This window comes from Portunus trituberculatus, chromosome 35 (genome assembly GCF_017591435.1).
Source record: "Portunus trituberculatus isolate SZX2019 chromosome 35, ASM1759143v1, whole genome shotgun sequence".
NCBI lineage: Eukaryota > Metazoa > Arthropoda > Malacostraca > Decapoda > Portunidae > Portunus > Portunus trituberculatus.
The window spans coordinates 10,145,926-10,162,412 of NC_059289.1; the positions used below are offsets into that span (position 1 = coordinate 10,145,926).

At 43.4% G+C, this 16,487-nt stretch overlaps 2 protein-coding genes across 4 annotated transcripts in view; one reads left to right on the forward strand and one right to left on the reverse strand.

Moving 5' to 3' along the window:
• Window positions 1-16,487, forward strand: part of LOC123513155 — a 143,753-nt gene that overhangs the window by 39,613 nt on the left and 87,653 nt on the right. The gene's annotated exons all lie outside the window — the stretch shown is intronic.
• LOC123513154 overlaps window positions 1-16,487 on the reverse strand; it is a 104,090-nt gene that overhangs the window by 9,946 nt on the left and 77,657 nt on the right. For all 3 annotated transcript variants that reach the window (XM_045270068.1, XM_045270069.1, XM_045270070.1), the window contains exons 9-13: window positions 15,951-16,081; window positions 15,429-15,585; window positions 2,580-2,711; window positions 2,109-2,270; window positions 1,282-1,406 (exon numbers count right to left, since the gene is read on the reverse strand). In XM_045270068.1, the coding sequence (XP_045126003.1) occupies window positions 1,282-1,406; window positions 2,109-2,270; window positions 2,580-2,711; window positions 15,429-15,585; window positions 15,951-16,081 (707 nt within the window). The remainder of the gene's footprint in view (window positions 1-1,281; window positions 1,407-2,108; window positions 2,271-2,579; window positions 2,712-15,428; window positions 15,586-15,950; window positions 16,082-16,487) is intronic.

The window sequence follows — 16,487 nt, forward strand, 5'->3', positions numbered from 1 at the left end:
TTCCTTCTCCTTCCTCCCCTGCCATTTTCCCCACAAGAACCACACAACACTGGTCAATGCTCTGTACCATCATGACCAAACTTCCTTCACCCATTCCGCCGCTTCCCTTTACTCCACTCTCCTTACTCCCCCCAAAAAAACACGTGATACACACACTTCAGCAAACTTGAATTACTTTACATAACCCATCCACATTCTCCAACACCATTAATCTCAAGACCCAAACCAACCGACGTGTCACCTGCGGCACGCCATCCATCCCACACTCCCGTCCATCTATCAGCACTGCACACAATCACAGTGGAGGCGTCGCTTGCTCTCCTACTTACTCTTGCGACCCTCGAGACGCCCTCGCATTTCTCGCTATTCGTGAAAGCCTCAAGGGACAACCTCAGACAGGGAACTGCGCGCTGCGGGGTACAGAGGCAGGCAGATCTGTGGCGCCAGGACGCGGCCAGCCTACCTCGTGTGCCCCGGGGAGCCGTGCGTGTCGTGGACTTGGTAAAAGGAAAGTGCAGCTTGCGACGTTGTATGTTTCCCGAGAGTGCTGCTGCAGGGCGAGCGTGTGGGCGAATGGCTGGTGTGCAGCTGTTGGTTGTTGTGGTGGGCGTGGTGCTGCCGTGTTCCCTGTCTTTGTTTTAAGTGTATTGCTTGGGTACGTTTAGGCCAATAGTGGTGGAAACTGCGTGTGTTTTGTGGATACTTTCTCTTTAAGACATATATCGTGCAGTGTTGGTCAGAAGTAGGGTGGCCATCAGTAGTCACCTGCAACATCGCTCACTCTTAACAATCAGTCCCTGATCTCCTCACCTTGCATGTAATGGATTTGTGGCTGATCGGAGAATTTAAGATTCAGGGAAAATGCTAAACACACAAAGTGGGTGTAGTGTCTTCTTCATCTAGTAAGTGACTCTCACCAGTGTGTCCTTTTAGATATATATATTTTGTACAAATTACGCCGTTTTTTCTTTCCTTTCATACGTCTTGTTTCTTTCCTGTGCCGCATTGCTTCATGTCTGGCGACCAGAATAACACGGCCTCGTGTGCTCTAGCCCCTATCTTCCATCTCCTTCGCCCCTTCTCTTCTCTCTTTTATCTTCTTCAGTTGTTCTCTTTCCTCTCCTCTTCCCTCTTCATAACCAAACTAACACCCTCCTCGCAAGTGGACTAATGTCAAAACTCAATTATTCTCTTTATCACCACTTTACTCATGTTTCCCTCGCGTCAGGCGCCTCCTTTCCTCCCGTAACTCCGCACATTTGCTGCGACGCTCACACTTACCTGAGCATAAACAAGCAGCGTGTATCGGATGTCGTCGCTTGAGGGGATCGAAGGCTGGCACAGTACTGCAAACCCCGCTGCAGTGTTATTACCAACCCTGCAGCTCTTGACAGGTTGGGGGCGTCCTGGGAGGGCGAAGGGAACAGAGAGCGTAGGTTAGTGGCGTGAGAAACTGTAGGAACTTGACAGGTGAAGGATTGGTTAAAGAATTGATAGTTGGCGCAGCAACAATTGGATAGAAGGAATAATGACTGAGCGATTGGTTAATTGGAGATTCGGCACCGTATCGTGGCAGAGAAAGGAGTGGCTTATTGAGTGATTGGTAGTTTGGCGCAGCAGCCGAACAGGGGAAGGATTGATTAAGTGATTTGCCAATATCTTGCCGCCGCCACGGAATGTAGGAGAGTCAAAAGAGAATCGACTCTGGCAGGCGAAACAGATAACCATTAATGAATTCCGTCGGTCGCTGACTAAGGAAAGTTTAAGCTATCCACCAGTTGTAGAAAATGGAAGGACGAACAAAACGATTTACATCTTGATGAAAGAACAAGGAAAGCAGAAAATCGTACACAAATAAATTGACACATTCCATGTAACAACAAAGTGACAATAATGTCTCGGAGGAAAAAAGAAGAAAAAAGAAAAACAGACTGGAGATTCTGGGAAACAACATATTAAGACTGTCTTACTGAAGATGACAACAAATAATTCATGATGATAGACTAGTCTTGAAGAAAAACAGGCCGGGGGTGAATGTAAATCAATCACGAATACATGTACTGGCAGACTGACGTCCTCCACGTGACAACAGACACACATTAACCTACCCTGGGTGTGGACGGTGAGCCTGCAAGGTTTGGTTTGGGTACCCACAGTATTCGTGGCCCAGCAGAGCACACTGAGCCGCCTCCCAACCCCGGTAAGTCTGTAGTGCCCTGTGAGGCCTTCCATGCGGCCTGAGCTGGGGAGCGACTGCACTGTGGATTCATCTGGGGGCAGCAGGGGCACGGGATCAGTATTGGAGGACTGCCGGCAGGGTGCTTTGTACTTGGCATGCTTTCTGTGCTTTAGAAACACTGGAGGTCACGTCTTTGTCCAAAAGAAAATTAAAACTATATTCGAATTCATTTGTTTTAGTATTTCCATGTCATGAAAACTAGACAAGCTGCCTCGTGTGGCTGACAAACGTTAGCATTTACTATTAATTCACCTTGTCCTGTTCACTTTAATATTGCAAGAGTTATATCTAAGTTTTTTTTTCTCATTTTCCTCTGACATCCAATGTTTGAGGACCATACCTGCCTGACTCACGATGGCCCAGGTGTAGGTGAGGGCAGTTGGGTGAGCCTCCACGCCGCACTCCAGGTTCACGGAGCCTTCAGGGCCCACCACGAAATCACGACGTCTCCCAGGCCGACACACGGGCACAACTGTTGGGTGAGGCGAGTACTGAGCTGAAGAATAGTGACAGAAGAAAGAGGAGGGAAACGTGTAGAAGTTCAAGAGTGCAAGAAGCGATAGGAAGAAACATTAAGCGACTAGAGAGAGAAGACAGTGAAGTTAGTCAAGAGGAAAGTAAACTTTAGCCGGAAGTGCTTGGCCGGCAATAGAAGAAGAGAAAATGAGTTTTGTTACTGTTGAGAGTGAAGAAAGGGAGGATCAACTGCGAGAAATAGTCCAGATACTGAGCAGCAGGAGGTGAAAGACAAGTTTGTAAGTGACTATAAATGTGAAACAAAGAAAGAATCAGATCAAATATGCGTATGATGAATATACACGGCCACAACAAATGTGAATGAAAACCGTAACTAATACAAAAGTCAAAAAGGATCCAATTTTTCTTGTTTCAAGACATCTTCCCGATGAACAAACAAACTGAAAAGCAGTAGCGTATGTATAAAGCTGGGAACCCAGCGAGAAAAGAGTTGCCAAGGAGATAATCAATTACGTGAAGGTAGAAATTAGATTAGGCATCGCGTGTGTGGTCAGCACAAAGCGACTCGTGTGTGTTCCGTGTCAACTTGAAAATCAAGTTATGATATCGAGTTTGACCTTTAAAAGTTCTTTTCAGATGTTTGCACAAGGTCTCCCTAGTGGCCGCTGTTTCCCCGAGAATGTCGCCAACCCCACAAAGGGAAGGAAGGGAAAAATTCGTCAGCTTCACTCAGATAGAACTGGTGCACTTTTCCGTTATCTTGAAAGAACGCAACCACTATTACCTCTACCATTATACTAATGGTGTATATATATATATATATATATATATATATATATATATATATATATATATATATATATATATATATATATATATATATATATATATATATATATATATATATATATATATATATATATATATATATATATATATATATATATATATATATATATATATATATATATATATATATATATATATATATATATATATATATATATATACGTAATGACATCAGTAATTGATTAGTGGTCAAGCGCCTCTCCACGGTCGGGTGTGGCAGCGCTGTTCTCAGCGTCGTCCGTCCCTCCGACACACACACACTCTGAGTTACCGAGCAGCAGTAATCCAGTGGTGGGTAATTGTTTGCGGTGCTCGCTATCCACTCTTAATGGTCATATAACTGACTGTGCTCACTTCTTGCGCCGCTTTTGTTGGCAGCATTGGTCTTTATTATTTGATTATCCTTCGCTTTGAACGTGGACTTTTATGAAAGAGTCGATATCACCGCCTGCGTCAGCGCCACCAGCAGTTGAGGGCAGAGGGCAGCGGCAGGCACGGCAGTCAGCTCAGCAGGCAGTGATGGGAGTGTCCAGCATTCCCTCCTGTGTGCACCGTGCGTTGTGTTCCGTTACTCAAGCGTCGTTAATCAAGCGTCGTGTTTTCTGCGTCATGTGGAGAGTTCGTCCATAAACTTTTCTTGAAAGCATCATAAATATTTGCATTATAAACAGTGTTCAGCCTGAAAGTTAAGCTCTGCACAAAGTTAAGAAGCTCTCTGCACAAAGTTAAGTTACTTATTTTAACTTATTTTGCGCCTGAATTTTCGTCTGATCACGTTTAATTGTTCATTATTATGTCTTTCTACTAACAAAACTAGATATCCTGCCGCGTGGGCCGATAGTAAAACATGGAGCTCGAAAGATGCAAGCGATATGTAGACTATCTCTCTCTCTCTCTCTCTCTCTCTCTCTCTCTCTCTCTCTCTCTCTCTCTCTCTCTCTCTCTCTCTCTCTCAGCATTAAATAAAAAATAGTTTCTTTCCACAGTTTTGTGTAAAAGCAAATAGAAATTGAAATTAAAAAATAAATATTGACGGTTCATTTTTTTAATATTCCATTTCCTTTCTATTTTGAATTTTAGCCAATCGAGTGCGGGATAACCTCTTTTGGTTCCGAGCAGGGAATTTCAGGAACGTTCCGATATACGGATGAAATTGAAGGAAAATAACGGACACACAGACATACATACAGACAGACACACGCACAGATAGATAGAATAAATAAATCGATAGATAAGTATTGTTGACTGACAAATAGCTTGATGGATAGATAGACTGATGAACATGTTGATATCCAGGTAGATTGAGAAACTGATTAATTGATTGAGGGATGGACTTTTGCTTTTGAGAGAGAGAGAGAGAGAGAGAGAGAGAGAGAGAGAGAGAGAGAGAGAGAGAGAGAGAGAGAGAGAGAGAGAGAGAGGATGAGGTAACCAAATATACAAATAAAAAACAAACATGCAGGGAAACAAAGTGGTAAACGACAGAAAAAGACTAACAAATAGACACACACACACAAAAAAAGAAACTAACAAAACCGAAACAAGAGAAGCAGACAACTAAACCAACACAGAGACAAAACAAATCTACACAGCTACAACAAACATGCTTAAAATAAAGAGGAAATGCCATCAACGCCGGTCCTTTTAGTGTCGAGTGAACAAGAAACTCTGGGCAACATTTTAACATAGCAGTCCTTTCCCTTCACCATTCCTCTGCACTTTCCCGTGACTCGCTGCGGTGTTTTCTGAGGTGACGCCGTGACGCGAATGAACCCCAATTAGCAGCGCCAGGCAGCAGGTGTCCCGGAATTCATTAGTGGCAGTCTCGGGGCGGGATTAGCTGGACTGCTCTGTGCTAAATTTGCGAGACGAGGAAGCGACGGGGATGAGACGTGGGGCTAGCGGAGAGAGAAGCTAATCCACTGAGGCAGGAAGCTTTGGCTGCAGTGGAGGGTTGCTTTTGGTGGTGCGGGAAGCGGTGGGTTTGTTGGAGCGTTGGGGTTGTTGTGAACTGTTAAGGGATGCTAGTAAGTAACTAGTATTTCAGTTGACGGTAACCAGTATATTTACCCTTGAACTTTAGTATTGTTCGACCACTTTCACTTACACGGGAGGCGGTGGGTTTGTTGGAGCGTTAGAGCTCTGTGTTAACTGTAAGGGATGCTGGGGAGTAACTAGTATTTCAGCTGAGAGTAACTAGAATAATCACGCTTGATCTTTAGGTTAGGCCATTTACACTTATACTTACATACACAAGGCATCACTAAACTGGTTGCAATTCTTCACTCTCTCAGTCTTTCCATTACTGCCCGTCATATGTCATTACCTTTTGTCACAGACCATTAGCAACCGTCACTCACCATTACCACTTGTCGCTCAGCCATACCATCCGTCACTCACTACCATCCCCGCAAATCCCCATCCTTCATTACTACTATTTATCCCCCATTACCACCCGTCACTCACCATTATCACGCATCGCTCACCAATATCAACAACGTAATTATGTTTACTCCCCATCGGCCAATAAAAAGATGGATTGTCTGCATGAAGAAAGATGTAAATTAGAAAGGAATAGAAAATGTCAACGCATTATTCGATCTCACTCCTTTAGTGACTTTTGGCCGCCAGGCAGAAATATTTTGATAGTCTGGCATAAAGCTTTGATTTGTAAACTATGTACTCTTCTAAAGTTTGATTTAGTCTCTCTAACCTCATCTCCTGTGCCCTCTTTCATCGTTTTATTGCTGCTGTGGTAGATAGTGTTACTACTGCTACTACTACTACTGCTACGGCTACTGCTACTGCTACTGCTACTGCTACGACTATTACTTCTACCACTACTAATAATATTTCTACTACCACAACTACTAATATTTATACTACTACTACTACTATTACTTCTACTACATCTACTATTACATCTAGTACTATTACTTCTACTACTATTATTTCTACTACTACTACTACTACTACTACTACTACTACTACTACTACTACTACTACTACTACTACTACTACTTTTACTAGAACGTAATACAATTTAGACTTCTAACAACAATATTAATCATTATTAGTGGTGACCTTCGTAATACATTTCACTCAACAGTCACATAAACAGACCACAGTTATTATGAATCCATTTTTCCCCCGCAGTGTTCCAATACAACACGAGCAACCCATCAACACTCGCTCACTAACACACACGCGTGCAACTTTTATTGTTGGGAAAAAAGTAAAACGAGCCGCAGACAACATGAAATGCAACTTTCAGAAAATTCACGTTCCATAACCTGTAGTGTGGCAGCATTGTGTGTGTGTGTGTGTGTGTGTGTGTGTGTGTGTGTGTGTGTGTGTGTGTGTGTGTGTGTGTGTGTGTGTGTGTGTGTGTGTGTGTGTGTGTGTGTGTGTATGTGTGTATGTATATGTCTGTCTGTCTCTCTGTCTGGCTGGGTGGCTGGCTGTCTGGCTGTCTGTCTGTCTGTCTGTGTGTGTGTGTGTGTGTGTGTGTGTGTGTGTGTGTGTGTGTGTGTGTGTGTGTGTGTGTGTGTGTCTGTCTGTCTGGCTGGCTGGCTGGCTGGCTGTGTGTGTGTGTGTGTGTGTGTGTGTGTGTGTGTGTGTGTGTGTGTGTGTGTGTGTGTGTGTGAAAAGGTTCCAACGTACCCATTAAGACATCTCTCACAATTCGTCACTTACCGTGTAAAGAGTTTAGGAATTCTAGACATTTTTTTTGTATGAAACGATAAAGCAAATGAAAAAAGTCAACAGATGAAAAGTCTGAATTTCGAAAAGTCATCGAGTGGCGATCCTTCCTGTAGTGTTAAGTGGATTGGTAATTTTTGTCACACAGCAATGAATTTTTTGACCTAAGAAATTAATAAAAGTACTGCAAATAAGAAAACATAGGGAAAGAGATATCAGAATCAATACTTTGTAAATATCTTTGTTTGTACTGTGTTTCCATGAATAATATATGAAAGATCACATCACGCTGATGACAGTGGGGCGCGGGACTGTTTGATGGCACACCCACATTTTATTTGGTTGCTAAAAAAATATGATGATAATACTAATGGAGACTACAGTTCCCTCAGTGCTCTCTCTCTCTCTCTCTCTCTCTCTCTCTCTCTCTCTCTCTCTCTCTCTCTCTCTCTCTCTCTCTTTCTCTTTAGTGGACATCACAGCAGCGTGAGAGGAGAGGAGCCGCCGCCAGGGAGGAGAGGCGTGCCGTTATATCCTTTGTTTTGTATTCGAAAAATGCATGACCAAAGTTGTTCCTCTAATTTAAATAATAAACTTTTTTTTTAAATGACACGTCGCGCTCTGCTCCATAGTGACACGAATAACGCCGCCGCGCCACTCTCGCAGGCCCAACTCGCCCAACATTCCTACTTTAAGATGCCTGCTGGCGCCACACACCGGGATGTTGGCGTGGCAGGCCTCCACCTCGTCGCGCCCTCCGCGCCGCTCACCTGCTTTCACTTGAGCTGAGGCTGTAATGCAGCGGCGTCAGCCTGTGTGTGTCACCGCTAAGGTCAGCGAGACGCGCCGGACTGACGGTTGGTGGACAGCGCGATTGTTCCTTAACGGTAGTAGCGATCAGATGTGGCGGTGCGAGAGAGAGAGAGAGAGAGAGAGAGAGAGAGAGAGAGAGAGAGAGAGAGAGAGAGAGAGAGAGAGCAATAATGGTCGGAATGAAAACTTAATAAAGCATTATTGTGGAAAATATGACACAAGCTGGCGCGTGCGCGCGCGCGCAAAATATATAAACTCGCGTTTATATATTTTGATTTTACAATTAGGTATTGGCTTAGTAAAGCTTTCTGGGTGGTTGTATAATAAAAGTCGTGACCATTAAGGTGCATGGCGCCATCACCGCCGCTCGTGCCGTCATTAACATTTACCAAACTGCTCTTGTTCACGACGCCCGGTTTGCATACAATGTCTCCTTTTCTCTTCCTGACACCCAAGCTTCCTCTGTATGACATTCCATAGCACAGAGCTATTATGATATTTGTATAATTTCTCTTACTAGATAATCATGTAGAAAATGTTTCTCGGAAGATAGACTCGCCGGTATTACTCTGCTGTCTGTTCATTTTACTATCTTATGGTTATTTTTCTAGAATTGTTAATGCTTATCACCTGTTTATTGCTGTCCATTAAATCAGTCAGTCAGTCAGTCACTGCTACTGAGAGATTCGGTTCGTGCTTGAGGCGAGGGAGGCACTGGGTTCATTCGTTTGTATTCCGTTATATTGGTGTCTACTGGATTTTTCTTAGTTGGCTGAAAAACGTGTATTTTCACTTCATTCTAGAAAGTGTATTTGTTTACCACAAGGTTGCAGGGCAGTAAGTTTGTTGTGTAGTGGTGGAGTTTTGTGCTGTTTTGTTTTGTGGTAATTAGCGGTGAATTTGACAAGGTTCATTAAAGAGGCAAAGCAGCAAAAGCAGTCCGGTCCTGGCAGGCGGAGAATGCAGAAGTGTAATTGCGATATTCATTTTGTTATAAGTGCCGGGAACACAACCCTTCTTTTCCTTTAATGCAAAATAACATCTGTAATGTCAACTCTGAAGGTTGACCGTATACCCGAATTTCTGAAGATTTACTTTCTAGATTCATTTATCTACAAACTTATTCTTTATGTGTGAGCAAGTGCACATGTGTTGCGTAGCGGCAGTGTGTTACCAAAAGGTTTCTTTCGTGTTAATTGGCGTGGAAATTAACGAGGCAAACTAACGAGGTACAACAGGGGAATGAGTCTGGCTCTGGCAGGCGCACGAGCTCAGAGACATTTTTTTTGGATCTCAGACATAATTATTATTACAATTATTACTATTATCTTTTTTCTGTTGAGTGTTCTCATGATAAGTAAGTGGGATCATATCATAGAAGAATTCACGTCTAATTAAACTAGAAATTTCAAGTTATAGATATCGAAAAGAGATAAAGATAAACAGAAACAAATAGTACACTGGCGGGTGGCTCACAGACACATGCAGCTGTTCGGAGTGGCGATGAGTTTGACAGTATTTCCGTCACGGTGCTTGGGAAATTGTTATGATTTTATTGTTTTCCGGGAGCAGTGGGCGTGTCCTTATTGATGAGCGAGGTGTGTTGTGGGAGCGGATTTTGTTGTGTGTGTTTTGACATTTTTCTTGGTGTTTAGATTTTATATTTCCAGTAATGTATGTAATATTTTTCTTTATTTTTCCCATGGATATGCTGCTTTATATTGTGTGTGTGTTATTTCGCGCGCGCTTGTGTGTGTGTGTGTGTGTGTGTGTGTGTGTGTGTGTGTGTGTGTGTGTGTGTGTGTGTGTGTGTGTGTGTGTGTGTGTGTGTGTGTTGCTTTGTTACCCTTGACCATACACACACACAGGCCTCCATTTATCTTTACTCATATGCTCACGGACTGGTTCACTCGCGCCAGTCTTGCTTTACTGCAGTTACAAAAAGCGACGGTCTGTGTTTCATCTCCCAGGAGAGTCGGACACACATTTCCCGGAGGCGTTACTTGGTGCAGTGTGTGTTGCGTTATCCTTTGTTGTGTAATTGTCTGGCGAGGGTTGCTGTGTTGCGTCACCACAAACATTCACGCCTTTCTACTTCATTCTATATTGTCCCTGGGAATTCATATTGTTTCGTTGGCAAATGTGTGGCGAGGTTTTATCATATGTATTTATTAATTCATTTATTTATTGACGTATTTATTTTGTTTATTTGATTATTCATTTTTCTCTTTGGATGTGGCTGCGTCTTTTTGCTTAATTTCTTTTGTCTCTTAATTTTACACTCTTCATTAACTTTCTTTTATCTTCTTTCTAGTATTTGTGTGCTAGTCTTTTCATCTGTTTTCTGTATTGTCTTCAATCTTTTTTTTCTATTCATTTCTTTATTGCCGCCAGCTTATCCTTTCTAATCCTTCTTTTCATTATTCTTTCATTACAGTACCAAGATTTGTTTAATTAAAACTTTTTTCGTCGCCTGTGTTGATCCCTTGTATTCTCTCCTGTCTTTGTGCGTGAAGTAATTGCATATCTTTCAGCCTCCATTAGATCCCCATTAACTCCATCAGTAATGGAACGTATTTTATCATGATTTTTTGGTGTGATTAAACGATTTTATTTGCATTAGGAAGGGACTATGTGGAGGTCAGAAGATTAATAGCCAGAGTTTTTACTTTCAATACCAGCATAAGTTTCTGAAACTGTATGAAATCGCCACATAATAAGCAAAATGATATGAAAACGCATCCTAGTACTGAAGGGATTGACTATTGCATCACTCGTTAACTCATCCAGCGACTGACTCCTTACTTGTACGCTTTGTTCTTGGTTAAGTTAAGTTGGGTTGGATTGGATTGGGTTAGGTTGTTTTCCTTCTCCCATTTCAGTAAAGAGAGTTTCTTCACCACGAGATTACCAGGTCATAGTAAACATTGATCATAATATTTCCTTTCCTGTTTGTAATCCTTTCCTTCTGTCCTCATTTTTTATTGATAGTATCCTCTCTCTCTCTCTCTCTCTCTCTCTCTCTCTCTCTCTCTCTCTCTCTCTCTCGTCATAGGAAACATATATTTTCGTTCCTTTTGTAATTTTTTCCTTCTTTCCCCATTTTTTATTGATAGTACTCTCTCTCTCTCTCTCTCTCTCTCTCTCTCTCTCTCTCTCTCTCTCTCTCTCTCTCTCTCTCTCTCTCCTCTCTCTCTCTCTCTCTCTCTCCGGTGTGCACACATAAGGCCACACTAACGCCGCCACACTTTGTTGCCTCGTGTGATGAAAATTGTCGCGCCAATTTTCTGTGTTTAAAGTAATTAGGCGAGAAATATTGATACTTAATGGGGCGTGTTAGTTAGGTTACTTATGCTTTTGTACGAGGCTGAGAGAGAGAGAGAGAGAGAGAGAGAGAGAGAGAGAGAGAGAGAGAGAGAGAGAGAGAGAGAGAGAGAGAGAGAGTTATAGTTAGTTTGTTAGTAGGTTGTGTTTTGCAGCTCACCGGTTCACTCTCAGTAGCGGTGTCTCTCTCCCTCATAAACAGAACTTGGCCTTTTTTGTCATTTTAGTTATAGAGTATTCATAGACTGATTTATCTCATTTTGTAGCGGTTTTTCTAGTTTGATCTTTATTTCACGTGCAGCGCAGCAGAAATCAATCATCTCTTCCATTTATTCACCTCTTCTACATACGATACTTTCCTCTTCCCCCATTCCCGTGACAGCCCTCCCCTCCTCGCCCTTCCCTCTAAAGCTCCATCCCTCCCTCCCTCCCCCGCGGTCGTAAAATGAAATCATAACCTGGCAGTGTCTCGCTCGGCTGTAGGCAAATGGAGGGTAATTCTTTTTAAGTTAATGAAAACTGTCGCTCACCTCCGCATAGTGCAGTCCACGGGAAGAAATTGGTTGCTATTGACGGCCTCAGTTTGGCTGTGCCCTTGGACATCCAACATTCAGGAATTAAATAAAGACACACTCACTCTCCCTTTTACATTCCCACTCTGCCGCTTGGTCACTTTGAAAATAAAAATATGTTCCCTTCATCCCGTGGAATTGTAACCTGACTCAGAGGCGATACCCATCAGGGGGTGCTCGACTCTTGTTGGCTGCATGGTGCAGCGTAGTGGTGGTGATTCAAATTGTAGAAATGCAATACTGCCAGAAAATTCTTGGCATTTCGTGAATAAGCCATGTATAGAATGAACAGTGGCGCAGCACCATCAGACGAGCCACAGTAATCACAATGGTCTCCTCACAACAGTCAAGCAAAAAAAAAAAAAAAAAAAAAAAAAACGGAAGGGATTCATGCAAGTCACAAGATCCCGCTGCCTCTCAGAAACAGTCTTGCAAGGCACAGAGGGAATTTATGGACAGCATCACTGAGTGGACTCAAAAAGCTGTACCAAGACCTGACTGGCCACTGGTACACTTACTACACTATAGCCTAAGACGGAGGGAGGTGATGTTTTTAGTGCAGATCCCCGACCACCGCCCAACTCATGTGTATGGGATCAACAATGGTAGTGTGTGTGTGTGTGTGTGTGTGTGTGTGTGTGTGTGTGTGTGTGTGTGTGTGTGTGTGTGTGTGTGTGTGTGTGTGTGTGTGTGTGTGTGTGTGTGTGTGTGTGTGTGTGTGTGTGTGTGTGTGTGTGTGTGTGTGTGTGTGTGTGTGTGTGTGTCTCATCCCATTCCTCGTGACATGTTCTACTGAAAAGATTTGCTCTGATAAAACAGTTTCCAACTAGATTGCAACTTCACCAGACTGTGTAGCGCATCGTGTGCTGTCTCTTCGCTGTTTCTCTGTCAGGAACGTTGCCGTAACTGAATTTGCGATGAGGATAACTTTGCTTTTAATAGAATTTCAAGGATTTTAGAGCGGTCAACTTTTGGTGTAAAAGGAGGCGCGTGAAACTCCGGGCCATCGGAGGTGAGAGTGAAATTTTCTCATTATTATGTCAAATTTGCATCTTGGCTCGCTGTCCACTCCGCCACGCGCCGCTGTCTGATGGGAGGACCAGGTTGTGGGCGGTGCATCCCCTGTCGCTACACAACACTATCGCCTCAGAATCACGCTGCGGCCAGTGTCACTGAAACGGTGTACTTTCAGTCACTGGTTTCTTTCTTTATTTTTTATTTTTTATTTCATAAGCGAGCCGTTAGCGGCACTGTTTAGGATGTCACTGGAGTCAGGTGAGGTACCGATAATGTGGAGAGAAGCTAATGTGGTTCCCGGTTCCCATATTTAAGAAGGGGGATAAAACCTTAACGTCTAATTACAGGCCTGTCAGCTTAACTTCAGTTGTGGGTAAACTAATGGAATCAATAATAGCAAAAGTTATTAGACCTAGACAAACACGGCTTGATAAATCACACACAACATGGATTTACGAAGGGGAAGTCGTGTCTTACCAACTTGTTGAGCTTTTATAGCAAGGTTTATGAGGCGGCAGATAAAGGTGATAGTTATGACATTCTATACTTAGATTTTCAGTAAAGCCTTTGACGAAGTACCTCACCAGAGGCTCTTAAAAAAAGGTTAAAGCACACGGTATAGAGGGCAGAATATTAGGCTGGATTAAAGCGTGGTTAGACGGCAGACGACAAAGGGTATTAATTAATGGTTCGAATTCCGAGTGAGGAGAAGTAGTTAGTGGGGTGCCACAGGACTCAGTTTTAGGGCCATTATTATTTCTAATATATATCAACGACTTGGATAGTGGAATTAATAGTGATATCAGTAAATTTGCGGACGACACAAAGATAGGTAGATTAATTAGGTCCGATTCGGATGCCAAGGATTTGCAGGCTGACTTGGATAGGATGAAAGAATGGACAGATAGATGGCTAATGCAGTTCAATATTAACAAGTGCAGGGTGCTGAGCGTGGGTAGAGATAATCCAAACAATAGGTACACAATAGATAACGTGGCACTAGGAAGTTCCAAGTATGAGAAAGATTTAGGAGTCATAGTTAGCTCTGATCTCGGTACAAGGAAGCAATGTATTGAGGCCAGAAATAAGGCGAATAGAGTATTAGGTTTCATCTTTAGAAGTGTTAAAAGCAGGAGTCCTGAAGTAATACTAAAATTATACTTGGCGCTGGTCAGGCCACATCTTGACTATGCGGTACAATTCTGGTCCCCACATTACAGGAAGGACATAGCTCAATTGGAGTCAGTGCAAAGGAGGATGACTAAAAGGATACAGGGAATGAGGATATTCCTATGAAGAGAGACTGAAAAAACTTAGTCTGCATTCCTTAGAGAGACGTAGGTTAAGAGGAGACCTGATAGAAGTATTTAAGTGGTATAAGGGTTTTAACAAAGGGGACATGAATGTAGTTCTTAGGATCAGTAGCGGGAACAGAACCAGAAATAATGGGTTTAAACTTGAAAAATTTAGGTTTAGGAAGGAAATGGGAAGGAACTGGTTTTCAAACAGAATGGTTGATGAGTGGAACAGTCTCAGTGGGCACGTAGTCAGGGCTGAATCAATAGGGAGCTTTAAGAGAAGGTTAGATAAATTCATGGATGGGGAAGATAGATGGAATTAGGTAGATTAAGCACACCGGCACTGCCTCGTATAGGCCTGGCGGCCTCTTGCAGCTTCCCTCCTTTCTTATGTTCTTATACATTTATATTTGGTCTCTCAAAAGATGATGCGTTATAACAGTATTATTTCAATACAGTCTGTCCTAGTAGTCACCGCCAGCGACTGTTGTCAGTTCTAAAAGTATTTGAAGAAAAGTAACTGATCAGATAATGAAGTAAACATTTTCAGTTTAACATATTCCGGTGCTCCTAATAACAGAAAAAGTGCGCCAGCCCGATGTCATGACACCACCTCTCACAGCGGTAGCCAGACAGGCGCTATGTGAACGACAGTTTTCGTCTCACATTTGCCTAGACACTTACACTCACTCTTTCATGTGGTGTAATGCAAGGTCCTTCTCTCCATTAAGTATTCAACCGTCTTCCAAAGTATTTTTGGTTCTTTGTATCATGATAACGGAAGCACTTCATAAAAACCTCACACACACACACACCACACCTGTCTCCAAACCACCACTACGCCCAAACCACATCCCATCCAGGCAGCCACGGTTCCACACCCAAACCTCGTGTAAAGCTTGCCTCACCCACACGCGCTCATGCCGCAGTCACTTCGCCTCACACTACACCCACGCACGTGTTCACGCTGCAGCCATTCCACCACACATCACACCCACACCCATTCATAAGTGCCACATAACGTATCTACACTCACGCTCATGGCCGTAGCCACCCTGCGTGCCATATAGGAGACCAATAGGCACACCCAATCCAAAGCCCACACTGCAGCCACAACGCCTGTCGCTCAGTACTCACACTCTACGTTGAGGTTGAGTGCGTTGCTCTGACCGTCTCCTTCCCCGTTGCTGCCAACGCAGGTGTACAGTCCTCGCATCCTGGCCGTCACGTTGCGTAGCGTCAAGCTGGAGTTGGTCACCATCGCTGCCCTAGTGTGTTCCTGCACCCGCCGCCCCTAATGGAGGAGAGCACAACACGTATTTAGGGGTGTGCTGCAGCTCAGGGTGCAGGAAAGCCAGTCTAATTTGTTCTCATTAAGGAATGGGTGAGTCACGAGTTGTCCCTCCTTTATCCTCCATCCGCACCTTCCCGCTCCAGACAATAACCAGTACATGCATCAGCTGAAGGGCGAGGGAGGGACAGGAGGAGTCGTTCATCTGGGTGTGAGTGACGAAGGTATCCAGCAAGGTGTTAACAAGTAATGACGCTGACGAGGAAATGAAAGAAGAGAGTGGAAGATGAAGAAGGTGCGAGAATAAGATAAAATAATGTGCTGGAAAAATAATGTTATCGTGTAGACAGGTGCAATGAGACACGTACATTGTGGTACCAGGAGACGCTGTACACCTTGGGGTTGGCGGTGACGGTGCAGGAGAAGGTCACCACGCCGCCCTCCCGCACGTTGGCCTGCGTACCGCCATCCTCCACTTTGCTGACGGCCACCGGCAGGACTGTGAGAAAAAGCAGCGGCACGTTGCGGGCGTGTCAGGCTTTCATGTGGTTGGTTTATGTAAATTTAATAGACTGGAATGAAGGAAGATTGAGAAAGTGACACTTTATCAGGTTTTGGCTGGATTTTATGGCTCACTTCCGCAAACCAAGATTAAGTCAGCATTAAAAAGTAATAATATATTGAAAGAGTAGGAAGTGGGGAGACGTGAAGTGTTGCCTGTTTTACTCAAGGAGAAGTATTTCATTGATTTCCAAATAAGAACTGACAAGCGAAAATTTAGAGAAACATCTTGCAATTCTGTGGTTTCACTATCACCAACAAAAATAAGTTTAAAAATATGGAAATAAAGAGAGGCTGAGGCTACAAGGTCTCGAGGGACTGTGACGAGATCAGGTCATTGGAAG